Consider the following 27,541-nt stretch of genomic DNA (forward strand, 5'->3'; position numbering starts at 1 on the left):
GGGAAGAATGTATGATTAAAATGAATAAATCCCGTATAACTTCTTATTAAAGTTTAAAAAAAGTTAAGTATCAGTAGAAGGTATCGGTCTAAAGCCAGTAAAATGTCTTTCTAAGATTAAAAAATCCCTCATAACGCAATTATTAAATGCTAACTGTGCAATACAGGTTGTGTTTATAAAACAAGAACAATGCATGATGATGTTAATTCACCATTTATTATGCGCTGATTAACATTATAGTGTTTTTTTTAAGGAACTGATCAAAAGGAGGAACAATGTCTTTTCGAGGTAAATAAATTCTGATGTGAAAGATGCTGATCACAGTAAAAAAAATTGTAAGTTTGCATGTAAATTTGATAAAAAAAGTGACTTATTGGAAGTTTGATGGGTCTGTGACATGTACATTCTTTAATTATCTGTCTTTCCCTTATCTGCCATCCATGCCCCTGTTTTCCTGCTGTCTCTCCCTCCACCTGGTCAAAGCAAATGGCCGTTCCCAACAAGCCTGGATCTGCTCCACGTTCCTGCTCATTAAAAAAAACAAAAACAAAAAAGGTTTTCCATCGCTACTCAGGCCATAGAACCTCTGATCCCCAGTATCAAAATGTCTGTGATGAGAGGACATGACTGAGATGAGTAATTCAGTTTTCATATAAGAGTCTGGACACAAGATTTCAATCTGTTATTTCTCACTAAAATCTGTACTTGTTAATTGCAGAAGATGCAAACAAACCCAAATAACACTCAATTTAGTGCCAGAAATGAGAAGCAAAGACCATGGAAAGGAAAGGAACAATTCAAGAAGGAGAAGAAGAACGCGGTGGTGAACCACACAAAGCTGGCTGAAAAGTGGCACGTGACTCTCGAGCAGCCCAAATCAGCTGAGCTGCAGGAGGACATCGTCATGCACCGCCAGGAATTTGAAAAGAAGCTGGAAGGCCTGGAAGAGGTCATTAAGACCTTAGCGTCTAATTTGGAGCAGGTTGATGGTCAGTCGGCTCAGGTGTGGCGGGTTCACCTGGAGCATTTAGAGAGTCTGCGGGCTCTGCAGGAGAAGAAATGCGGATTTCTGCAGCAGCAGTGGGAAGGGTTCCTTCAGCAGATTAGCTCCAGGATTGATCAGGAAAGAGTCAACATGGTGACACAATGTCAGGAGCAGCAAGCCAGCCTGGAGGACATAGTCTCCACTCAGGAGGAGCGGCACCAAGCATGGATGGACGAAATCCATAAACTGCATAATGACACAGTCAACGGACACCAGAGTGCTGCTCAGGATAGACTGGCAGGCCTGGTACGAGTGTCAGTGGAGGAGCTGACTCTAAAGGCCTGTGAGAGAAGGAGGGCTCTGCTGAACTACAAGCCCAGAGCAGAGGAGGTTGAGTACCTGAAGTCCAGAAACCAGCACATGACTGAAACGATGAATGCAGATATGAAGAAGGTGCAACAGCTGCAGAAAACTGTTGCTGATCTGCAAGGGAAGCTGAATGCTGAAAAACAGGACATCGCCTTGGAAACAAGAAAGCTGGTGGCTGAAAAAGCTGCTGTGGATCAAGCCACTCTGAGGCTTCAGCACCAGATGAGTCGAGCTCATGATACTATGAGGAAGCAGCTCGCTGACCTCAGTGTCCACAGCGACGCCGCTGCCAAGAAGCTGTGTGCAGTGATGGACAAGGGCAAGAGGGTCTTGACCTTTGCTGAACTCTGTAACAAGCTGGAGAGAAAACAGAAAAATGATCTCCCATTACCTGCAGATGCACAGAGGCAGGAGACGGATGAACAAGTAAAAACGTCCAAGTTTTCAGACCTGCGGCAACTGATGCAGCGATACACCAATACTCTGCATCTGCGTCAAGCTCTGATGAAGAAGAGACAGGGTCAGAGACAGGAGAATGAGCAGCGGAGATTTCTGCTGCGTCAGTACCTGGATGCCATGGCGGTGCGCAGCAGTGATCGTGATGAATGCAATGCTGTGCTGTGCTTTCGGTGTAACCAGCCCGACTAAGCCAAAACAGGTTAAATATCCTGCTGACGACAGATCACATCACAACATCGTTGAAATAGCTTTCTTATACATGAACACTTATACATGAACGCCATCAGAGTGGTTTCTGAGGTACTGACACAGCTGGACAATTCTCAGTAATCATGCTGCCAGAAAATTCCTAAAAAAAAAAAAAAAGAATTCCTTGCCGCAAGGATCTTGGAAAAGGCCTTAGAGTTTCCCCATTCAGTCGTCACGGGTTTTGTGGAGAAGGTTCCTCAAGGGACATTGTGTGAGGTGCTGCAGGAGAATGGGGTGCAGGTGGTGTAGGGGTAGGGCGGGATGGAGATTGGGGGTGTTGGGGCGCTCAGGGCCATCCAATCTTTCTACGCCCAAAGAAGGAGTTTTGGTGGAGCTCTCAACTTTTGTCATGGATATGGTTCATGATCGAAGGAGCAAGATCGCAAGTGCAAGCGCAAGACCCCTGCAAAGAATGGGTCTGTGGACTTTAATCTCTGGCTTTGATCTCATTTCCCACTTTGATCTGACATGTCTTTAGGTACATGGTATATGTCAGCCATGTGTTACCCACCTTTACACCTGGTAAGCAGTGGCCGTACATGTAATTAGACACTTCTGATCTATATGTGTAGAAATCAGAGTACGCATGGCTGAAGCACAAACGTGTGCAGACATGTAGATAAATGAGGCTCCGGGTCTTCCTCTCCCGTTGTCAAGTGGTGCGTTCATCCAGCACAAATTAGAAGCTTCTATACAAATCACACAAACACTTTTATTACATCACTGTGAAACGACCAGGAAAAGAAGGAAGAGATGCTGAGGAAGCAGCTGGGACAGAGCAGAGAAGCAGCTTCATCAAAAATAAATGTGTGCTTTTGTCATGTAGAGACAGTCTGGCTTCAAGATATGTGTGTCTCCTTGAGGGCTCTGACCCTGGATTTGACATTTAGGGTAAATTTAGCTCCACAGTGGGTGGCTCCAGTGTTTATACAATATAAGTTAAAGATCAAATGGAATAAGAAAATGCATTTTCACAGGTTTAACCTATATTTGTTGTACATTTAACTCTTGAGACTTAATAAAAATGCCCAAATACTTTTTCAAAACAAAATCTCTGTGATTTCTCTTCCTGTAATGCAAAAACAATGTTGTTTGATGACTCATGCTACACAAAAGGGGGTGGTTGTGCCAAATTTGCAACCAATGAAAATGCTTCTTTTTTGAGCGCCATACAACCCCTGCAAAATGATTTGGTTCACAACCAATACCATGACGCATTCTGTCCAACAGCATCTACGAGAACTGCACAATTAAATTATTTAATTATTTATTAAAAGCTTGAAGGTGCACTAAGCGTTGTTACCTGACCTCACTTCCGTGGACGTTCCTTGTAAATATCAAACAAAAACAGAACAAGCCCGTCACTAAGATGAGTGAGCAAACTCCAATTGTTCAGTTGGTAAATTTATATTCCAAGTCTTTAAAAATATCTTTATGATATCAGGTTATGAGTTACAGTTGATATACGTATTTGGCTCACGGGATAGATTTGGAAATTACTGACTTTATATTGGCACAGGGGCCCAAGTGAGCAGCGCATGCATATACAACAACTAATCTTCACATTTACCTACCTGTCAAATAAGAACTTAGCCAACTGTGCACTGGATAAGAAGCCCTTCTGTCTGCAGTGTTCTCGCCACCTCTGAAACGATTCCTCAGTGGAAATAAGGGTCTACGTTTGTTCCTTCTCAATCTCTCCTTTCCTCACTAAATATTCATCTAAGCCTCTTTTTCTTTGGGAAATGGCTGAGGCACGACCAAAGTGTAACAAAGAGTTGTTAGATGCCATCGAGCTATCTAGCAGCTTGCTGCTACGCTACTCAATCGACTCTGCTTATTCTCCAATGTATGCACGCACACTAACACCCCCCCCCCATCCCCAACCATCTTGCAAGTGATTGGCTGGAAGGTGGTTTGTTATCTTTATGTGCACATCCTGTGCACTCAGTTTTGTGTGCCGTTTGTGAACCCTGTGTTGTCTCCAGAGACCAGACTTTTTCATCGTGTATTCAGGGGGCAGGCAGCTAGCAGATCAAGGGGAGATGGCTACCATTTGAGACAAAAATGAAATCGTGCTGAAACCATGCAGCAAGGCTTAGTGCACCTATAAGTTACTGGACCTGGATGTAATTTTCTGTGCCGGTCCAAAATAGGGTACGGCTTCACCTTTAAAATAGCACATAAATTGTTAAGAGCATCCCATGATTATGTGATTTAAAAGTGCCAATAATAAATCTGTTGTGCTTTCAACGGGAGATTGATTAATAAATTATTAAATGTATGGTTATTTATGATATGTAGTTTCTTTTACTTCTACAGAACTTAATTCAGAAATCGATCCTTGTGGTACTTTATTTAGTCTTTAATCTGAAGGGACAGCACGTATTATTGAACATAAGATCTGTAAATATTCCAGAGTTAGCAGGATTGCTTATTTACATCTGTAAACCCTAAGCAGGTAGCATAACTACAAAAAACACAATAGACTAACAAGTCAGGGAGTCATTCATTTTAGTGGATTTGCATCGACAAAGGTAAGCTGTCAGGTGAAAGTGCATGATGTAACTCGTAGGTTGGTTGCACACAAGCATCATCTACTGCTGTATATGACATTAGTTACAAGCAACCAGAGGTTTCCAGATGAACTGACTCACTCTCCAGCCACCTGGAGACAATCGACTCAGTACCAATTCACCTATCACCAAGCCCCGCCCTCTTAGTAGAGTGTTGTTCAATCCGACAAACAATCAGCGCAGTGACGCGACAACAGTGGAAGGTGATGGTGTCTGAACAACAACCAAAGAAGTACTACACATGTTTTCAAGACAGCTGGGTTGATTTGGGCTCAGACATCCAGCTCTGTTGAAGTTGGGATAAAGAGTATCAGTTGCATTTATCTCGTATGCATTGTTTGACTGGTTTTCACCTTCAATAGATGCAAATCATGAAAATGAATGCCCGTCTGTGGTGTTCTGATGTCCGAGTGTATTGTGTTGCAGCTACAAACTCATATCAGCGGCAAACACCCGGTATTAGTTGAGCTCTACTTCTGTCATTTGACAACTGTAACAGGTTTTTAATTCAATTTTAATTTCATATCTAATATCACGCCTCAATAACTGCACACTCAGACAGCCATTGTCGTTCCTCTGCGCAGAGGAATGTGGAGGGCGGTGTGCCGCAGCTGTCTGAGCGAGGCGCCGCCATCCTGGTGACTCCTGATTGAAGGTGGCATTTCACTGGCACAATGAGAGCTGCCCCACTGCTGACAGGCCCAGACGCCACATGCCAGCTGTAATCCTCATTATGCTAATGAGCTCTAAAGTTAAGGAGCCATCATTGCAGGTCAGATGGGTAAAGTAGCACACATGGTTCGGGTACAAATAAATGAAGAGGGGAGGAGGAGGAGGAGGAGGAAGAGGAGGTGGGGGGGGGGGTAGTGAAAGTTTTTAAATCTGTCCCAAGAGCAAATGAGCAGCAAGAGAAGGCAGCACCTGGAGGATGCTTCTGCTAAAGAGAAACACAAACAAACACACACACACACACACACACACACACACCTCACCTCAAAAACTGCACCAGATATTACACAACACACTCAAACAGCTTTGTGCTGCACCATCACTTAACTCAATCCCAGCCTGGACAGCCAAACTTGTACAAAGCATGTGGAGAGGCCGGCTCCTTCTGTGGTGGCTATAAGCCTCCGAAAGGTTTTAAGGTCATCGTTGAGACCCAGTGGATATTTGTGTACTGCATTAAGGCAATACTTCATTCAAACAGTGTACATTTCTGTGATACCCCGAGATATGAAAAACTACAGGAATTTACTCTATTCAGCTATAATCAGTCAGCTTTAGTACCACGAGCTACCTTTAATTACTGATGAATATTAACGACCTAGTCTGTGTCTTTGGTAACTGCAGCAAAAGCAGCATGGAGGACAGCGACGGTGTTGTGTTTTTTGGCTCCAGGCGGGCCAAGTTTGTGTCTGAGACGTTGCCTTTGGAGGTGACAAATTTTCATGCCTTTGCTTATATTGTTGATTAAGCTCCGATTTCTCGTAGTTAGGGTGTTGTGGATCGGAAACACCGGAGCCTGGCTGCATATGAACATCCAGGAAGGAGGGTGGTGAAATGGGCATGTTGGCTGAAAAAGAAACGCACTGATCGTAATGATGATTAAACTGCACATCAGCCCAAATTTGAAGGACTCACATGTAGGTGTCTTGTGCTCACTAAAATGGTTTTCCCACTCGCATCACTTCTTTGTGACTACAAAATGACTCCGAGCCAGCACACACGAGACACACACCTCAGCGTGACACATTTCACCCGATTCCAATTACCATGTTTTGCTGATTGGGGGGGAAGCTGAAATCTTAATTCAAATTCAATTAATCCCCTGACCTTAAGGAAGGCCCGGAGAGGAACGCTTCATATTTGGTACAAATGACTGCAAGGACTCCAGGGTGATCAGCAAGAACAAAAAATACACTTTTGGGGTCGCAGGTCAAAGGTCACGGTCATTGTCACCCCACATGGGAGATATTTGTCCCATTCTCATTAATGTCATATTGCTAACACTTTTTTTTTTTTCAAATTTGCCACAAAACAATCACTGGGAACCAAGGCTGACCTGCACAGAGGTTGACCAAAGCTCAAAGTCATCCAACTGTCTTTTCCCAGTTATGTTGATGATGTTTTGACTCTTCTTGCAATGATTAGCTCCTCCCACTTTAGACGGGAGTGTGTCTCTAATCAGGACTGTTGGGGAGACGAAAGAAATAACTTGAACCTGTCACTTTGGGGAATTCCAATGAGAATTTTTTTTCAAATTTTATACAGAAAGCAAAGTAGCTAGATTATATTGCTACAGATTAATAATTCAGAACTCTTCCAAATGACTTGGGGTTCAGGGCTGAGGCTTTCCAAATCAACTTGAACTGGGACAGAGGCGAAAACCCACGGATGGTTGGCTCCTACATGACCTACATTCCTGGAGAGAGGCAAAGCAAAACCACATCATTCAGTGGAGATTTCAGCATTTAGAAATTCCTCCTTCATGGCAGACCCACACAGATCTCTTACCACCCATGAAACACACGCACACGCACACACACACACACACACGCACGCACACACACACACACACACACACACACACACACACACTTTCTCTAGAAGTCATAGGACTCATTACTGTAGATAATTTAAATGACGCACAGACATTTATTTTGTATTATCATTTTTCTACTCCTTTTGTTATGTAATTCACTGTGTGAGTGTGTGCGTGCGTGCGTGCGTGCGTGTGTGTGTGTGTGTGCGCGTGTACAGGTCAGACATGTTGCTATTTATAGTACTTTGAGAGCGACAACGCAAGACTAAAAGTGTCCCCTGCCTGCTGCAGATCTCCAGAGACAATCCACCATTTTCTCTCTGCAGCTGCTTGGATACAAATAAAACTTTCACTTCAATGTTCAAAATGTTGTCATCTCTACTGCAACACCTGCAGCAGCAGCAGACCACGTGTACTGGAAGCTGAAGCGAACCAAGCTTCCCATCCTGGCGTTCCAACACCAAGAGGACGCATCCGCCTCACCAGGAGACTCGACATGGACGCGGAGGAGAAGGAAAGTTTCTTACCTCTGTGCCGTGGTGGCGGTGGAGTGGATCCGCGATGGTCACGACATGTTTGGAGGCAGATACTCTGCTCCTGGTGCGTTCAGTATCCAACAATCCGCGGACTCTCCAGCAGCTCTCCCCTCCTCTCCCCGAGACCACCAGAGCTCATTAACGCAGTCTCCAACTCCTCCGGTCTCAGCAGCTCCAAGACCTCCAAGAGTGACAAGATCAAACTCTCCAACTTCTACCCACCGAGACCCCTCTCACCGCAGCTCCAGAGAGAAGCAGCAGAGCCGCCGCTGCTGTCATCAGGTGAACCACCGACTCACCTGAGAGGAAGGAAGGAAGCTGCCCCGGCAGGAGAAGAGGCGCGGCTGCCCCCATGTGGACACAGACGGAACTACGACTTCTAAACCCATAAAGCATTCAAGTGTCGCTCCCTGGCAGAAATGAATAAATCACATTAATTCCATTGATTTTGTTCACATCAGAGTTGAACATGCATAAATAGTTAAACGCTAGATTTTGGACATTCAGGTCAGCTTCATGAAGAATTCAATATTGTTAACATGGACATGAAATAAGTGAGCCACAAGTGCATTCCATGGAATTTTTATTTTGTGACATGGATTTGTGTATCATTTGACTCAAAGAACATTTCACAACACAAAAAGTGGGGGAAAAAAGTCAATGAAGGCTTTTAATTTTTTTGTTTTTTTCATATTCTACATATGTTCTCAGGATGGTGGTGCAGTGGTCAGCACTGTCGCCTCACTGCAAGAAGGTTCCTGGTTTGAGTCCCGGCTCCAGCACAGGATCTTTCTGTGTGAGTCTGCATGTTCTCCCTGTGCGCCTGTGTGGGTTCTCTCTGGTACTCTGGCTTCCCTGCAATGGACTGGAGACCCGTCCAGGGTGTAACCTCTTGCCTGAAAGCTGCTGGGATATATATATATATATATATATATATATATATATATATATATATATATATATATATATATATATATATATATATATATACCTTAAATAAAGAAACTGTAAACATTTTCAACCCAAGCTCTTTGTGCAGAGTTCACATCCAGCGTGTGAAACACGAACATAATCAAGTCATCAGTTATCCAGTGGATAAGTTTTATTAATAATGTTATAATTCCTAGTTATTATTGGAACTATGACATAAAATTGCAGAAGAGCTTTGAATATCCAGGAATTCATCTTCTAGACACACTGGCACATTTTCAAACACTGATCAACAGTCCAGACACATGACAACATTGCATCACGTTAACTTTAGCAATATTTTGGTGTCCTCCTCAGTCCACAAGTATCTGTCATCAAGCTGTCGGGTGCTGTCTTATGAGTTCAGTGTTCGATACACCAGAACTTATTTGGTTAGCATGTTTCCATCACCCAGTTTGCATATGAACTCTTTTTCACGAGTCGAAAAAAAAAAACTGAAGCATTCCCGTGATCCTTTTCAAATGAGAAAGTGTGCATAAAAACAATGGACAAAAAAACCCAGCTCGTGGTTGCAGGAGCTCCAAAAAATCCATTAAATAGATAGTCTTAGTTTAGGTGAGGAGAACCACATCCATGCCTAAGAATCTGTTTTGTTTTGTTCTGTTTTTAGAAATCAGAGCTCATGAAGTCTGCCATCACGAGACCACCTGACCGCTGTTAAGCCTTGGATTCAGAAGCCATTTGTGGCCTTGTGTTTGCTCAATAAAGACGCAGAATATGTTTGTTTTTTTTCATAAGGAAACACTCCAATTAAACATGATAGTATCAAAGATTAATGATGGTTCAATCCCTCCTTCCAGCCGGTTGGTCCCTGGTGTCCACTCTGACACCCATTCATCATGAACATAGTTCTTATTATGTCAGTTTATTTAGATCAGGATAGCCTGAAGCTGGATTAGGAGCTAAAACAAGTCGCCCCTCCGGTCCCGTATGAGATTTACACTGTAGATAATAGTGTCACATCAAACAACACTGTGTTTCCTCCAGCTCCTGAACAAGAATAATGAGGGCTCCTCTCACACTGCCTCTGTTAGCTGTCCGGCTGCTGCAGCCCTGTTCTTGTTACCCAGGAGGAGAACAAATAGCAGATAAACACCAGGAAATCATGACTCGGGCTCTGATGAACACACTGGCAGAGGATGAAATTCTTTCATCCAAGACACGGTGTTAGTCGTCCCCTGCGACTCTCGGCATCATGGAGCCATTTGTTCCATCTCTTTGGTACAAAGCCTTTGCTGTTCATGTTTGGTTCAGCCTGGTTTAGCTCATAAAAGCAATAAAATCAGCACATCAAGACCGCAGACAGTACAAAGCAAGCGGAAAGAAGGGGGCTGATGCATTTGTGGGTGCAGAAATCAAGCAAATATCCATTGATGAACACACTGGATGTTAATAAGTGGATGTTTCTTGGTGTCTCCCTGTTGTCATGAAAGAAAACAACAAAAAAAACCAAAATGATTCCCACTTTTGGTTGTAATGCCACGTTCACCATAACTCAGAAGTCTGAATGCCAAAACCAAAAACTGAGCTCAAAAAACATACCTGACTTTCCATCAATTTTCTTCCACTTATCATCTTCAGGGTCATGGGGGGGCTGGAGCCTATCCCAGCAGAGGCGGGGTTCACCCTGGACAGGTCACCAGTCCATCACAGGGCCAACACATAGAGACAGACAACCATTCACACTCACAGTCACACCTACAGTCAATTTAGAGTATCAATCAGCCTGGTCCCCTCTTGATGTCTTTGGACTGTGGGAGGAAGCTGGAGTACCAGGAGAGAACCCACACAGGAACAGGGAGAACATGCAGACTCTTCTATGAACCTTCAACCTAACTTTTTCTAACTTGAAGCTTGATTTGTTCCTCCACTTTGGAGTTGTCTTCAATGCAGAATGAGAGGTGGAGGATATACTTCAGAGGAACCTTGTGGAAGAATATGCTCATTTGTTGTTCTCCTCAGAGCCAGAGAAGAAGACAGATACCCTGCTGTGTGCAGGCGCATAAGAACCCAGATAGTGTCTGACCATTAGCTACCTAAACACTTTGGATGGTAGACAAAACTTCAAAAACCTCAGTTCCTTCTCTGTGTTCTTCAAAGAACCCACTCCTTCATCTTCTTTAAAACTTTATTATTCTCCTGGAAAGATTTGAATCTCAAATACAGGCGTCCAGGTGGGTAGCCGTCTTCATGGAGCGTGAGCTGCCCTCCGCTCCTCTACACCCTTCACTCCATCCGTTAGAGATGGAGGTTGTTGTGGAGGTTCCTTTGAGTTCTACTGACTTCTGTGGTTCTTTTATTATCTCTTACAGTGCACCAGTGATTCAAAACTAAAAGAAGAATTCAGGTTTCTTCAAAAATCTATCTTTCATTTAGTTACAAGAACAATTACCATGGAAGTGGGTGTGTGTGTGAGCGTGTGGACAGCAACAAGGAGCCTCCACTTATCTAACAGCACCCCCTAGTGGAATTTTGACCACATTGGCATCACTTTACTCCATTATATGTAATACAAACCTATAGACCTTACAACAGTAAGTAACGACTCGTCTGGATTCTAAAGCATATAGAATTTTTCCTTTTGCTGAACATGTTTTAAATCTGACTGTATTAGCAGCAGATCACATCTTGCAGGCTCCATCTATATATTAATGTATTATAATAGTCTGACAAAGAATGTGGATTGATGAATCTAATATGTAGGACATTTTGGAAGACAATATTACACTTTAAGAAAAAAAAGTACATATCTAATCAAGTGCCTTACTTTAGTGGTAAGTTTCAATTTTTATCCTAATTTTTGTGTTTGCCTTTAGTTTTTGTTTCAGCTGCGAATGAAAAAGCACACAGATATGGCGTCAGTTAAAAAGTGATCACTGTGAGAGATGATAGAAGAACTACAGAAGTCGGCAGAACTCAAAGGAACCTCCACAACAACCTCCCCCTCGATCAGATAGTGTGAAGTGTGCAGAGAGCGGAGGGCAGCTCACGCTCCATGAAGATGCCTGTCTTTACTGAGTGAACACGTCAGGTCAGGTCGTCTTGTGACACCAGACTTCACAATCCCTGATTTCTGAAAAAAACAAAACAAACAACAACAACAACAACAAACAGTCACTCGCTGAACCAAACACAAAGAGGCTGACTATCACGGACTTCTCTTAATGTTGCTGAAGATGTGGTGTTGCTTTGCCTCTCTCCATGAACGCTTTCTGAGTGTACAGTTATTCAGATGTGATATTAGAAAGCATTTTCATTGGTCACAAACTTGCCAAACGCCCCTTTTGTGAAGCATGAGTCCTCAAAGAAAGTTGTTTTTGCTTTACAGGAAAAGAAATCAGAAAGATTTTGTTTAATAAAGTGCTTATGTATTTTTTATTAACTTTCAAGAGTTAAATGTACAACAAATATAGGTTAAACCTGTGAAAATGTATTTTTAATGTATTACACGGATGATTGAGGATGAGGAGGACCACGTCATTAAGGAGCAACATTGCTCCTGTAAAGCTGGACAGGTATAGATTTGTATGATACGCTATTTTATTGAGTCATCGCTAGTTGCCTACAAAGTATCGTCTAACGTTAGCTTACTTTAGATGGACTGTCCAGCCAAGCTAACGTTAGCATCAACAGCTAACGTTAGCTGACATTAGATAAACTGTCTAGCCAACCTACGTTAGCTGGCTAGGCTTTACGATGATACGGATATTTCATCTTCGTTTGTGGCTTATTTTATTTGTATTGTAACTTTATTTTCATTAAGGTGTTTGCTGTGCGGTGAGCTTTTTTTGGCCACCTTAGCACAAGCATGTTATTACTGAACTGATTGGAAAACTACTTTTACAATTTGTTTGTGTTACAATATTATTCTTCTTTTGAATTACATTTTTATAACAACTGATAATCATCAATCATCATCATACCTTAATTATAAAATTAATTTAAAAAATAAGGCACATTACATTACACAGTATTGGAGCTGTATTTATCTTTTAATTGAGACCAATGGAAAAAATTCAATTTACAAATATTTTAAAAGACAAAGATTTGTTGAAGAAGAGACCTCCGAATAAAAACAGACATTGATGATAAAATTGTTAAAAACAAAAAAGGTCTCGTTCCCTCATGACAAAGCGATGAGCAGGCTGATTATTCCTCTTGAGTCTTCTTGATGGGAGCTCTAGTCCAGTGGTCAATGGCAGTGTTGTTACTGTGCTCCTCAACCAACGTTATTCAGCGTCCAAGCATATCAGACACTTAAGGATGAAGTCAGTCTCAGCTTCACATCAACTCTGTCAAACATCCATACGGGTGGAAAAAAAAGGTCCCTCCTCAAACTGCCAACGCGATTAATCAGTTCCTTTAGATTGGGAGGTGGAGGTCACTTCCAGATGATTTTCTACTTTGGAGTGGCGTCCTGGAGGGGTATCGAGGCTGGTAGTGGTGGCTGGAAGAGGCAGTGTCGGCTGGAGGGAGCATGAGCTGCTGAGGGGCAGCTCAGTGTGGGGGATTAATAAATTGTGGGTTGTCTGGAGGGGGGGCTTGGTGGAGTAGATAGATAAATGGTGGGTTGACTGGAAGGGGCATGATATTTTGAGGGGGGCATCAGTAGGGTTGATATATAAATTGGGTGTTTAGAAGAAGGGCCAAAAGTTGAGGCAAGAGTTGGTAGGAAAGATGCATAGAGTTGGGATCAATAGAAGAGGGCAAGTGATTATGAAAGGTGGGCTGGTAGGGGGGATTTATGTGGATTGTGTCACCTACATACTGATTGGTGGGAGGGTGACCGAGACGGGTATGGTAATAAAGAGGAGGGGGGATGGCAGGGAGGGAAGTGGCGAGCGTGGGGATAGAAGACCTGAGGGGGTCTTGCTGGACAAGGGGGGGGCCCTTGTCTCTGCTGGAGTCTCCGTTGCGCCCCTCACATTGGACTGGGGAGGCTCTGAAAGAGAACAATCGCATGTTAGACACAAACACGTCTCAGTGGAGTTCCAGAGAAATGTCTGAGGACTTTATATCGAGATACAAGACCCGTCTACTCACCTGGCTTCCCTCCGTCCCCCTCTTTACAAGCTGCTTTTCTTTTTCTTTTAGCAGGTGTTTCTGGCTGCACCTCATCATCAGGCCTTTTTTCTTTTGCAGTCACCGTCAGTCTGGGTAACGGGAGTGAGTGGGGGAGGAGTTGTGGTCCTCGTCCACTTCTTACACTTTTGTGGCCGCACATCATCATAGGGATTCTGTCTCTTCTGTCTAGACTGAGGCTGACCCTCAGTGGTCCAGCCTGTTGGGAGGGCTATCCCAGTCGCAGACATTATTTGGAGGGATGACATCTGACTGCAAGGCAAGGGGAGATTCTGTCAGTTGTGTGAATATAACATCCAACGGTATCTTCAGATGAACTGGACAACACTAAGAAGATGTTAAATAATACAATCCTGGTATTGACTTACTAGACGCTGGTGTTCCTGTGGGGCTCCAGGTGGCTCAGGGAAATGAACGGATGCTGCAGCACCTCACGTGGAGTCACTCTGGATGAGGTGTTCAGCTGGTCCATCCTCTTCAGCAAGTCCAGGAACATCTGGCGATCAGCTGTCTCAGCAGCCTGATCACCAGGGTGCAGGAACCTGATAGTGTTGAGCTGGAACAAACAACTCTCAAGGTCAGGTGTGTCCTCAACTACCTCAGAGTATTTGACCTGCACTTAAGAATAAATGCCATACTTTAAACCACAGCAGATCAAGGAAGCTGAACCGGTACTTCCTCCTCTCAGTGGGCTGAATCCCTGTCTCCAGCTGATACATATCTGGCCTCTGAAGAGAAAATTGATGGAAACAAAAGGTTTATGAACTCTTACTAGTTCAATTTATGCTGTAAAACAAGCACACCGTGTTGTTTAACTCAGTTAAATTTCAGCAGTAGAGTTACATACCTTGAATTTCCAGAGTCCATCCAAGTCTTTCACACATTTCCATCAGTAATTGAAAAAAGGTTCTCCATGAAATAAATATTTTAACTTCAAACAATCGGCAATAATATTAGTGTATACACACTAATAAAACTTAGCTGGAACTTACCACGTTGTACTCGTTCATTCCTGGGTACAGCAGGTTCCCGGTGAATAGACTGCCGGCTATGCAGCCAACGGCCCACATGTCATGGCTTCATTGTATGGAAGCCCCAGCAGCATCTCAGGGGAACTGAAAGGTTGGAAATGCAAAACCATCATTAAAAGTACTTGCGTCATTGCTTGATGAATTATCCTCCTTGAGAAAATACAGTCCACTGGCAAGCTGCAAGGTTGTAAAATGATAAAACATTACTTCGATGACAGGATGAAGTGTTCCATCAATAACCATTTTCTATCAATCCAGACAAGAACATGGTAGAACTTACCTGCTGTACGATGGGCCTGATCTCCACTTCTCCATCGCCGCCTCTTCTCCTCCAAGAGGCCTGTCAGAGTTTTGTCTAAAAATTCAAATTCAAGGCAGAAAGGCTTTCGGTGTGTGAAGGCCCTCTCCCAGTGCACAAAGAGCTGTGTGTTGGCCAGCTTCTTGACCTCTTCTAGCAAGGCCATCTGGAGGTATAGAAAATAAATCTTACTATCTAGAGATTGTCACAGGATGTTTTGTGGCATTATACAGTGAAAAAAAAAACGATGTGCAAAGCCGTCCCCACAAGAGGAGTAAATCTCAAATAATGAGGTGTTGACTGTCCTACCTCGAGTTCGCCATCCTCTTTCTTCATGGTTTTCACCGCCACCACTTTCTCATGCTCGTCCTTGTCAGTCCTCTTACATTTGAGGACTTTACCAAAGCCGCCCTCTCCGAGGACGGACAACACCTCATAGGTGGTGGGCTTTGAACGTAGGATGCTTCCAGGAACTAAAGATCTGCCTTTCCTGGTAGCCATTTACCTCAGCTATTTACAACACAAATAGCCTTTTATTCTGAAACAAGTGAGAACACGTGAAAGGTCGCAGTGAACAATTTAATTCACAGGTGTTTGGATGTGTGGCAGAAGGATTGAGGCGTCTTTGTGATGACGGATACTGATGAAGCTGAGCGAGTGAGTCTTATCGCCCTGTCCACTGATGTGGTTATCTTTCATTTTGCGACTGTCATGACTGAAAGATCAGAGTCAGGATTTTAAGATCAAAGGACTTTGGGATGACTGTGAGGACCGAAAGATCGGAGTCAGGACTCTGAGGTGACGGCAAGGTTGACACACAGATGAATGCAAGTATTTTGAAAGCAGTGCTGTTTTGTGACATCCCATCCCAGTACACCAGGAGTACCATTACCAGTGTCTTTTGCTTTTTAACTCTACATGGAAGGTAAAGCCCACCTGCAGTAGTAAAAGCTATCAGTGGCAGCATGTTGCCATCGTTCTCCCTCCTATGAGAAAAGTTCCTGCACCTCCATCACCACCTGTAAAGAGAATTTTCTGAATCGTTCTTAGTCTGGACCCTCACCTGGGAGCACTTTGTCATGGTAGACCCGACCAGGGGCTGTTGCCCCCGACAACACAGCTACCAGGATCATAGGGCCACGCAAACCCCTCCACCACGATAAGGTGACGATTCTCGAAGGGGAAGTTGATTTTTTTTTTGTTCATTTTTTTTAAATGAAAAAACAAACTTGACAAAACATTGACAATTGTTGTGGTACATGTGGACGTTTAAACATTAAAACCATTTGAATCAAAGCGCAATCAAAAACTTAAAAGATGTGAGAAAAAAGAATAAAAGCAATAAAATGAAAAAAATGAGACAGAACACATTTCTGTGTCGCGGATTCATTTCATATTTGAAGAAGAATAAATCAACAAATATTCAGAATCAGATATTTCATTGATACTGGAAGGATGATGTGACAGATCATGTGTATCTTGTGGTTGAGTTACACAAGTGCACGACTGTTCTCTCTTACTGCTTCCTCATGGGGCAGATGGGGAGCCATCTTGAAAAATGGCAACCATCTTGAATTTATTTTGTGACTAGCAGGTTTTATCAAAAGAGCAATCCCAAAAGAGTATTTGTGCCAATGTTGGTGCTTTTATCCAGAAGTGAGCGATTATTACAGTTTTTATGGTATATTCATGGCAGACATCTTGAAAAATGGCCACCATCTTGAATTTTTACATGGCTAACGGTTGCATGTGTGCCAATTTTGGTGCTTGTATCCAGAACTGAACGAGTTTCTTGTAAGTTGAAGAATGCAGAAACATGAAGCTCGTTATGAGGAGGCTCACCTGTTGGCTGATGGGCTCCTGGCGTGGGCTCGGAGGGCTGGGGGACCGGGAGGCCAAGCCTGTCTCCTCTTTAAATTGAGCCACCATCTGTGGGACAGACAGACAGTAAACTGAGTTAATAACATGAAACAACAAACACTGAGAAGCTCCTGGTCAGACACATTCTTTCATCTTTCTCTGGTAGTTCACCTTTCTCAGGAACATGTCCATCAGGCTTTTAGGTGAGACATGAGACTTCTAGCATGAGAGAGAGAGAGAGAGAGAGAGAGAGAGACTCAGAGCAGAAGCTCCCCCTGCAGCAGGGCGTGGTCACTGCGTTGCGTACCAGCCGCTCACAGATAAGACACAGGAGGTCATCAGGTACAGGCTCCTCCCCCTGCTCCTCAGTCTTTTCCCTCTTCACACTAGAGACAAGTGACAACACACCCTGAAGTCTGCCATCACGAGACCACCTGACCGCTGCGTTAAGCCTTGGATTCAGAAGCCATTTGTGGCCTCGTGTTCGCTCAATAAAGACGCAGCATACTTTTTTTTTCATAAGGAAACACGCCAATTAAACATGATAGTATCAAGGATTAATGATTGTCCTATCCCACCTTCCAGCCGGTTGGTCCCTGGTGTCCACTCTGACACCCATTCATCATGAGCGTTACTACACTGCCTCTGCAGCCCTGTTCTTGTTACCCAGGAGGAGAACAAATAGCAGATAAACACCAGGAAATCATGACTCGGGCTCTGATGAACACACTGGCAGAGGATGAAATTCTTTCATCCAAGACACGGTGTTAGTCGTCCCCTGCGACTCTCGGCATCATGGAGCCATTTGTTCCATCTCTTTGGTACAAAGCCTTGGCTGTTCATGTTTTGTTCAGCCTGGTTTAGCTCATAAAAGCAATAAAATCAGCACATCAAGACCGCAGACAGTACAAAGCAAGCGGAAAGAAGGGGGCTGATGCATTTGTGGGTGCAGAAATCAAGCAAATATCCACTGATGAACACACTGGATGTTAATAAGTGGATGTTTCTTGGTGTCTCCCTGTTGTCATGAAAGAAAACAACAAAACAACAACATGATTCCCACTTTTGGTTTTAACAATTTTATCATCAATGTCTGTTTTTATTCGGAGCTCTTTTTCACCAAATCTTTTAAAATATTATTAAATTTAAATGTGTTTCATTGGTCTTAATTAAAACAATAAATACAGCTTCAATACTACTTCATTATGTGCCTTGTTTTTGAAATTAATTTATAATTAAGGTTATGATGATGATGATTATCATTAATTATAAAAGATTTAATTAAAAAGAACAATTATATTGTAACACTTCAACAAATTGTAATTGTAGTTTTCCCCCCAAAAAACCCAAAGAAAACACGACAATGAAAATAAACTTACAATACAAATAAAAACAAGCTACGATGCAAATAAAAAATGCACGAACGAGATAATAATGATACATATACACATATACATAATAAAGGTTACTTTTGTAAAACTTGTGTTTTTTTGATTGTAGTTATATTGTGTATAAATGTAATCAAAATATATACATTTGTATTCTTCCTCAAAACCTTGGCTGGCAGTAAGTTAAGTACATAGTAGCAGGGTGTAAGATGCAGTGAGGAGGAGCATGTGTGTAAATTTGTGTGTGTGTGTGTGTGTGTGTGTGTGTGTGCGCGCGTGTGTGTAACCCAGAGAAAGTGTCTGACCACTACCTAGCTTAACACTTTGAATGATAGTCAGTGGGGAGTGTGAGCATACAACTCAAAAACTTCAAAAACCTCAGTTCCTTCTCTGTGTTCTTCAAAGAACCCACTCCTTCATCTTCTTTAAAACTTTATTATTCTCCTGGAAAGATTTGAATCTCAAATACAGGCGTCCAGGTGGGTAGCCGTCTTCATGGAGCGTGAGCTGCCCTCCGCTCCTCTACACCCTTCACTCCATCCGTTAGAGATGGAGGTTGTTGTGGAGGTTCCTTTAAGGTTCTACTGACTTCTGTGGTTCTTTTATTATCTCTTACAGTGCACCAGTGATTCAAGGGGGGACTAAGGGGGGGAGAGAGAGAGAGAGAGAGAGAGAGAGAGAGAGAGAGACTCTGGACAGCAACAAGGAGCCTCCACTTATCTACTTTTCTAACAGCACCCCCTAGTGGAATCTTTACCACATTGTCATACTTACTCTTATCTCTTCTATGTAATAAAAACCTATAGACCTTACAAGAGAGTGACTCTTGGAATCGAAAGCATGTAGAATTTTTCCTTTTGCTGAGGATGGAGTCAAAAACATGTTTTAAATCTGACTGTATTAGCAGCAGATCCCATCTTGCAGGCTCCATCTATATATTCATGTATTATAATCGTCTGACAAAGAATGCGGATTGATGAATCTAATATGTAGGACTTAAATATTAAACTTTAAGAAAAAAGATTCCATATGTAATCATGTGCATTATTTTAGTGGTAAGTTTCAAGAATTTTTATTTTTTTATTTTTGCGTTTGCTTTTAGTTTCTGTTTCCTTCGGGATTTACAAAGTGAACAGATGTGAACACCCTGATGCTGACTAGCAGTTGAAGCGACGAGCAACTCATAAGTAAAACTGACAAAAATGTCCTTGCTAAGATGCTTTAAGAACTCGAATTGGATGGTGAGGACTGAACAAAATGGCCTCACTTTCCAAAAACCTCTTCATTCTCTGTTAGTTGTAAACAACATGTCCCACAAGAAGAACAACACAAGAAGTCTCATCACAAATGCTTTCTTGTCATTAAGGTTGATAAAAATTCATAGTGAAATCCAACAATTCCCTTTATACTATTGCTCTATTTTCCTCAAAACTCTAATAGTAATGTCTAAAAGTTATGATCGGTTTCCTGGCAACACATTTGAGGCAGAAGGGAGTGTGATAACATGGTTTCCTACCTAGATGGATAGATTTGGTTTCTAAGACACGCCAGATAATTTAGCGGCTTTCTGTTTCTGCTAAAGTCGCCCCTCATGAAAACTCTTTGCTGACTCAATTACATACGAGATGACTTCAATGATCGATTCAAAAAAAGACATGGCAACAATTCCCAAACCCTAATACTCTCTGAATCGAAGATCTGGTTCTTGAATACACTGGTTTAATTTCTCTTGTGAAAAGAAAAAAAAAAATCTGAATAAAACCTGATTAAGGTTTACGCTCAGAATTTCTTTTTAAATCCCAAATTGGGCAAAGCAACGTCTCTGAAACAGCGAAGAGGAAGGTAATGGCAAGTTTCTCTATGCTGGTATCTCTTGTCAAATCACTAAAAAAACTTTATCAGAGGCACACAAAAAAAAGACGGGAAGAACGCCTGATAAATGACAGTATGTTGCTCCAGGGGGCCGGTATATGGTTTATGTATTTTGCTATTTATTTAGCCTCTGGAGAACTTTGAAACTGTTTTTTTAAACACTTATTACTTACTGCTTATTACTTCTTTAATGTAAGTTTCATTGACTAACAAACATCAGGTACCACAGTACTTTTAGTTGTGTTTTTCTTCACCAGTAGTGTTGCTAATTTGTTGGCAGGTTTTATAGCTTTGTCTGAGTTAGCAAAAGGTCTTCGGTGGCATGATATCAACATAAACAGTTCCTGCGTGGTCTTACAATTAAGTATTTGAATTAAAAAGTCTTTAAAAAGTCTTAAATTTTAATGTTTGATAGGCCTTTAAAGCTACATTGCCATAATTTCTTCTTTGTATCACATAGCCTGTATCAGTTCGACTCCAAGAATTCGTATGGAAATAATCAACAAGGGACCGTTGCTTGCTTCTCTCTTGGAAATATTCTAATATTCTATGAGGAACTACTGGGAAGTGCAAGTTCAACAATCTGCGGTTGGAGAGCAGGACGAAGGGGAACGTTTTTGAAACCTGCTTCAATTTCTGCTAGAAATCAACTCAACTAGGAACAACTAGAATTGTATGCTCAGTCAACAAAACACACGGCCCGGTTGAGACGATGTCAGTTACCGTCTCCTACTTTCTCTTCCGTAGGGTGTCCAGAATAATATTAGCTAGCATTCCTGCTGTAGCAGCTCCTGCAACAACCACTGTATGACACCTGGGTTTACACCAACCCTAATAGCAGAGGAGCTGTGGGCGCTAAAAATTTGGCCATTTTTTAATGCCTAAAACAACTCCTTTTGATGTTTTGTCTCCAGTTTTGTTTTTTTTTCCCAAAAACTTGAAAAAATGAATGGCGATTATTTTAAGAAGGCGACGATTTGTCAATGCCTGCTCCCTGATTCTACTGCAAACGCATTTATGGGGCTTTTTTTCTATGTTTGATTAAAGTTTGAACCAGACAACCAAAACCAAGTTGCTGGACCTTCACGTCTCTTTCTGGGATGAGGGGCAAGTTCAGTGGAGGTTCCCGGGGTCCAAGTCTATGGACATTCAATGCGTGGGACTTATTTAATGTCAATGTAATCATCTATTGATGATTACTACAAATAATTATTTAACAGTGAATCGTAGCAAACCATGAAATGTGCATTCTTTTTTCTAAGTGGTCTTTAAAAGGAATACAAGACAATGTTTGCCAATCACCAGCATATCTTAAATGTAAAGTAAGAGGATGATACTTTGGCATTTCCCCACTCATAAATGTACCTGTGGTTACAGAGAGAGACTGTAAACTATTACAAATACCTGTTGTTTTTTTAATCGGTGTCTCACTCAATTTTAAATCCCATATGCTGTACCTGGTGAAGAAGCTGAGGCCTCAGGCGGGTGTCATCATGTGGCTGCCACCCCCGACCATGCTTCCTTGAGCTTCATCACAAACTGTAAAGCTCCAACTAACCATGATAAGGCTGCACTCTCAGGCAGGATGCGAAAATTCTCGGATGGAAAGATGGGGTGACGGGCACCCGCAGCCTGAAATTTGTTGCAAAAAAGACTCGAACGGAAGGAGTTTGTATCACTAAATGTTTTTAAATCTAAAACGGAGGACGTCAATTACATTTCCAGGGCATGTTGATGTTTTCAGCTTGCCAGGGTGTGCATCTGACTCAGACATGTTTCTGTTTCGGAAACTCAGGTAGCTCTTAACGCTGTATTGTTTGTGAATTGTGTTTTGTCTCTCTTTGTCTCTCTCTCCATCTCCAACTTTGTGTTTTTTTGCTGCTGGCTGCCTTGATTGGGGTTTCCCTTGGAAAAAAGAGATTCCTTATCTCAATTTTTTACAAATCAACAACTGAAAAGATTTGAAAAAAAGAGGATTTTTAAAAAAATAAGTTAAATGAAACAGACTTTAAAAAAAAAAAGAAAAAGAAACGAAAAACAAGATTTAGGTCTAAATGGATGGAATTTGCATTTCTGTGGAAGTTTTCAGTTTTTGGAACAATCTGAATACAGGAAGAAAAGATCAAAATTAAACATGATATCTAGAAAAATAATTAAAAACAGCACGTTAAGGAAATATAATGACATGGGTCAAGATTCAGTGCCTCATTTATTGTTATTACAGATTTTTTCACGTTTTTTTTTAATCCAATAATCACAAGAACAAAGGAATGTAAGTGGCTGTTATAATTAAATTTATACTATATAAATATATATTATATATATTATATTAAAAGTTGATATATTCAGCATAATTTTTTTTTTATGTTATGCTCTTTGTAAACTGATTGAAATTGACTTTAGGGGAGAATCCCCTGAAGTGAGTGATGCCCATGGTCACTGTACTTTGAGACATTGCTGACATAAACAAAATGGAGAGCTGGCTACAGAAAAAAAAACAACAACCTGTTGTTTAAGTTAAGGAAAGGCATTCACATGCTGACAACAGAGGAACTCTTTCAAGTCGTTGAAAACATCGCACCAGTTCCAGATCTCAAGGAGAGGAGAGTCGATTACATTTGCACTTGTCTGTAATTGAATGAGTTCATATTAACTGCAGTCAGAGTCCGGAAGGTGTGGCAACCCCAAGATTAAGGCAGAGCTTTGGTCTCACATAGGAAATTCCGACCATTACGACAGGTGATGTCATCCCAAGTGTCCATCAGTCCCTCGGGATCATCAATTTCATTGACAATGCCCACACAGTCCTGCCCTGTTATACAGGCTTCCCAAGTCGCATTGCGATTATCAGGCTGCTTGTAGCCCCAAAAAGTAGTATCCTTTTCAAGATGTTCTCCACTGATCCAACGGAAGACACCCTCCTCCATCATGTCCTGCAGTCCAATCCACACTCCCTTGGTCCCAGGGTGAAGCATTTTGTAGTGAGATGTCCAATTTGTCAGGAATTTCTGTTTTTCTCTGTCTGAAACCACAGCCAGGTCAGCCCCGATGCTCAGACATATACTGCGGGCATCCCGCCACTTCTTTTCTGCCTTGGACAGGAAGAAGCAGTAGGAGGCATAATGTTGCCAGCCAGGGGGGCAGTGGGAACACTCCAGGGTTTTCCTGTCACAAAATCCTGTTGTCCAGAGGAAGGACAGTTTTTCTGCTGACAGGATTGAACCCAGGCGTGCAGATTTCTGCTCCAGTTGGTAGTTCTCCACTTGTAACACTGTGGCTTGTGTAGATGCTAGGGTGATATTCTCCAACGTCTCATTCAGTCGCAACTCCAGGTGTTTTTTCTCCGATTGTAAAGTTGCTAGTTGTGTAACTGCTAGCGCAGCTTTCTCCAACAATTTCAACTGATACTCCGGATGACTGGTCTCCTGTTGCAGCGTTGTTGCTTGCGTGGCTGCAAAGGGGGAATTCTGCAACGACTTGTACAGTTGCAGCTCCAGTTGATTGGTCTCCAGTTGAAGTGTTGTTGCTTGTGTAGCTGCCAGAGCGGCATTTTGCAACGACTCATTCAGTTCGAGCTCCAGCCTGTTTTTCTCCAGTTTTAGCATTGCTGCTCGTGTAGCTGCCAGGGCAGCATTTTGCAATGACTTGCTCAGTTCAAGCTCCAGTTGGTTGGTCTCCACCTGCAACATAGCTACTTGTGTACCTGCTGCAGTGGCATTCTGGAACGACTGGGTAAGTCGCCGCTTCAGTTGGCCGTTCTCCAGTTGCAACCTTGCTAATCGGGCAGCTCCCAAGGACGTATTCTTTAAAGACTCGTTCAGTTGCACATTCAGTTGTCTGGAGTCCTGTTGCAACGTTTCGAATTGTACAGCTGCTAAGGTGGCATTGTGCATAGACTCATTTAGTTGCAGCCCAAGTTGTTTTTTCTCCATTTTTACCGTTGCCAATTGTGTAGCTGCCGAGGTGGCATTCTGCAATGACTCTTTCAGCCGCAGCTCCAATTGTCTTTTGTCCAGTCGCAACATTGTTAATTGTTTCGCTGCCATGGTGGCATTCTGCAATGACTCGTTCAGCCGCAGCTCCAACTGGTTTTTGTCCAGTTGGAACGTTGCTAATTGTGTAGCTGCCGAGGTGGCGTTCTGCAACGACTTGTTCAGCCGCAGCTCCAATTGGCGTTTGTCCAGTCGCAACGCTGCTAATCGTTTGGCTGCCAAAGTGGCATTTTGCAAAGACCCATACAGTTGCAGCTCAAGTTGTTTTTTCTCCACTTTCAGTATGGCTACTTGTGTACCTGCCAGGGTGGCATTCTGCAAAGACTCATTCAGTTGTAGCTCCAGCTGGTTCTTCTTCAACTGCAGCACAGTTGCTTGCATAGCCGCCAGGGTGACATTCTGCAAGGACTCATTTAGTTGCAATTTCAGCTGTTTTTTCTGTTGTTGATACAATATGATCTTGTTCAAGTCCAGGGCGGCATTCTGCAAGGACTCGTTCAGGTGCAGCTCCAGTTGGTTTACCACCAGTTGCAACTTTTTTATTTCCGCACGTATCATTTCAGATGACTTGTAAAAAAAGTAATTTAGAAATGAAGCCGCAGCACAAAGAAGCGTGACCAAAATAACACTGAGTAGTTTGGCCTTGAAGTTGAAAGAACACATCTCCACAGTCATGTACTCAAAGGATAACAACAATCATTCTTTATATTTCTTTTACAGCCCACTTCAGACCTGGTGGCTTTGATCTCTTGACATCAACGTTCTGTCTTTGTTCCTGGCCAGGATGCTGTCACTCATTCAATTGCAATGCGACTCACCAGAATGTAATGAATCTTGCCAAACACTGGCTAAAGGAGCCGAGCTGTCCAGGTAGGCGGCAGTGGTCACACATTTGCAATAATTTTATAGTCTACACATCCAATCAAAAAAATTGATCGATGCTGACCTTTGACCTTCAGTCTGAGACAACCCTAGATTGCATGTCACCTGATGTGGGAGGGACTACCTGTTGAGGTAGACCTGGCAAAAATAAATGGCAGTACTTGTTATGCCGTTGCCGCGTATTTGGTGACACAGATAATTCTGTGACTTGCAGTCCTCCTATCTGTTACTGAAGTAACAGGAAACACTGGTTCCAATCATTTGTATTTGTCTTTCATTCAATCAAATCCTTCATTTTATCTTCAGAGTGCACCAAAATGCTTTTTTTACGTTCAAATGACAAAATTCTTCTTCAGTCCAGGAGATCGTTTTTTTTTTTTTTTTTGGAGGAAGACTCTTGCTGCTTTTACCTTTAATCTTACACAATTGTTCTTGGATTCTTTTATTCACTAGTAGCTTAGACAAGGGGATGGGAACGGGATGGGAATCTTTGACATGTTCAAATAAAGATTTCAAAATTCCAAGTGTAGAAGCCTCAGCTAAATCTAGTCTGTTAATCCTGAGCCATCACAGCTATGAACCCCCCCCCCCCCAAACAAAAAAACAAACTGAAAAGCTTATTTCTTGCTCAGCTTGGGAATGAAAGAAAGAATGTCGATTAAGTTTGGTTTAGAATTGAAATAACACTGCGATTACAGCGCTACCTTTTTAGAAGCCCACAATTACGATTCCTAAATGGCACAATTCCAGGACACTCAGGCCAAAATTCCAGGGCTCAATTTAGAATTTTTTATTATTTCCCTGATATAAATGTGCATTTGAAAACATTTGGAAAGCAACTATTGCATCTCTTCAAAGCCACGTCAGTGAGCAGCAGCAGAAAGGAGCGCAGGGAAGGCAGTGGGAGCAGGTCACTAGTAAAATGGCTAATTCAAGAAGAAACGACTCAGAAAGTAGAGGTGCTTTGCAATGAGGCATCTATGCACATCTTTAAAACCATTTTAGCACAAAGTTATGAATCAATAATGGCATGCTTCCAGATACTGCATGTGAGGCAGAAGAAAGAGTGATAACGCCGTTTCCTGCTGTAGATACTGTAGAGAAATGTGGTTTGCGTAACACACCCTGGAAGTTTCTGGTCTTCGTTTCTGCTAAAGCGACTCTTAAAACTCTCCGGGGTTGGGTCTGTCATACGATCTCTGATGACTTCTTTGATAAACCTCAGGCTAAAACTGGTCTGCACAAGTCACGGGGAATCGAGTACAAGTTTTTATAAATGATTCTGTTTTTCTTTTCTTACGTTCTTGAGAAGCACTCATATGCACGGGTTTGTTTTGTTTGGGATTTTTTTTCAGAGTAATTTAAGATGAAAATGTTACACGGAGACTGACGTGTATTTTAATAGCGAATAGAATTTTTTTAAGTTGTCAAAAGGAACTACTTTAAAAGAGGATTAATGTATGTGAAGAGGTTCAAGATATGTGGTTCAACAGTACAGCTGTCGAGGGGGAATTCATAATTTTCAGCTTTCAAGTCAGAGTCAGAACCTAATAAATGACTCAAGACAGAGCGCTATGAAGTGTGTAATGGACAGCCATACGAGTCATAGTATGAACATTTTGCTACAAGTCTGTATTGTTGTCAAGTGTCCTCATGTTCAGTAAGTAACATAAAAACGTATACATCAGGAAGCATTTATATTTTTCTTTTTCCTCCTAACCACTCCCTCAAGCTACGCGCATTTCTTCTGATTATCTCAAATGATCGAGCCATGATACACGGATAGAGGCATCACTGCTTTTGTAGATATTTAAGCATCTTATATTTGTAGCTGTTTGTATACAGACATGATAAAAATCCATCCTTCCATCCATTTTCTTCCGCTTATTCCTGTTCAGGGTCACGGGGGGACTGGAGCCTATCCCACCAGCAGGGTGAGAGGCGGGGTTCACCCTGGACAGGTCACCAGTCCATCACAGGGCCAACACATAGAGACAGACAACCATTCACACTCACAGTCACACCTACGGTCAATTTAGAGTATCAATCTAGTTTTTCTTACATGACACATTTCTAAATTAATTAGACTTCCACAACTTCACACAATTTGAACTGAAACTTTGAATTTTATTTTGGCCCTATCCCTTTACTTTAAAAATAAATGAACAAATGAAATACAGTATTTTATTAAAATATCAACGCATTAAAAGAATTTAAAATCAAAGATGCGCCTGATCTGACGAATAAAGTAAAAAAAAAAAAAAAAAAAACAAAGATATGGAAACAACTGTTAACCAGTAAATATCTTTGGAACCTTCAATGGATGTGAAGTACTCTGAGATGAAGCCTGATTTAAAACTAAGAAAATGACTCAACTCATCTCGCCTCACAAAAAAACGAGGAACCATTTAAAAGTAGAAAGGGGGG

General features: G+C 42.1%; 4 protein-coding genes across 7 annotated transcripts in view; 1 reads left to right on the top strand and 3 right to left on the bottom strand.

Annotated features, from left to right (window-relative positions):
* klhdc8b (kelch domain containing 8B) overlaps positions 1-8,006 on the bottom strand; it is a 161,214-nt gene extending 153,208 nt beyond the window's left edge. For all 3 annotated transcript variants that reach the window (XM_086214044.1, XM_086214045.1, XM_086214046.1), the window contains exon 1: positions 7,711-8,006. The gene's annotated coding sequence lies outside the window, so the exon portion shown is untranslated. The remainder of the gene's footprint in view (positions 1-7,710) is intronic.
* On the top strand, positions 701-2,309 carry LOC147256139 (dynein regulatory complex subunit 2-like). The gene has a single exon (XM_086212710.1). It carries the CDS (start codon positions 722-724, stop codon positions 2,000-2,002), a length of 1,281 nt encoding a protein of 426 aa, XP_086068836.1. The 5' UTR covers positions 701-721; the 3' UTR covers positions 2,003-2,309.
* A 3,718-nt stretch (positions 8,007-11,724) lies between the features above and the next one.
* Positions 11,725-15,763, bottom strand: LOC147256140 (homeodomain-interacting protein kinase 2-like). Of its 2 annotated transcripts, XM_086212712.1 has the most exons (7): positions 15,430-15,763; positions 15,103-15,286; positions 14,784-14,906; positions 14,430-14,519; positions 14,160-14,347; positions 13,753-14,043; positions 11,725-13,651 (listed from the first exon to the last, which is right to left on the bottom strand). In XM_086212712.1, exons 3-6 carry the CDS (start codon positions 14,859-14,861, stop codon positions 13,830-13,832), a joined length of 570 nt encoding a protein of 189 aa, XP_086068838.1. In that variant the 5' UTR covers positions 14,862-14,906; positions 15,103-15,286; positions 15,430-15,763; the 3' UTR covers positions 11,725-13,651; positions 13,753-13,829. The 2 variants fall into 2 exon arrangements, with proteins under 2 accessions (XP_086068838.1, XP_086068837.1); XM_086212711.1 differs by having other exon boundaries at positions 14,784-15,286.
* Positions 15,764-22,317: 6,554 nt separating this feature from the next.
* On the bottom strand, positions 22,318-24,907 carry LOC147256141 (uncharacterized). Its single transcript, XM_086212713.1, has one exon. It carries the CDS (start codon positions 24,905-24,907, stop codon positions 22,931-22,933), a length of 1,977 nt encoding a protein of 658 aa, XP_086068839.1. The 3' UTR covers positions 22,318-22,930.
* Between the last annotated feature and the right edge of the window lie 2,634 nt (positions 24,908-27,541).

This window comes from Aulostomus chinensis, chromosome 9, assembly GCF_037954235.1.
Source record: "Aulostomus chinensis isolate RoL2024-O1b breed Wild chromosome 9, RoL_Achi_v1.0, whole genome shotgun sequence".
NCBI classification, from domain to species: Eukaryota; Metazoa; Chordata; class Actinopteri; order Syngnathiformes; family Aulostomidae; genus Aulostomus; species Aulostomus chinensis.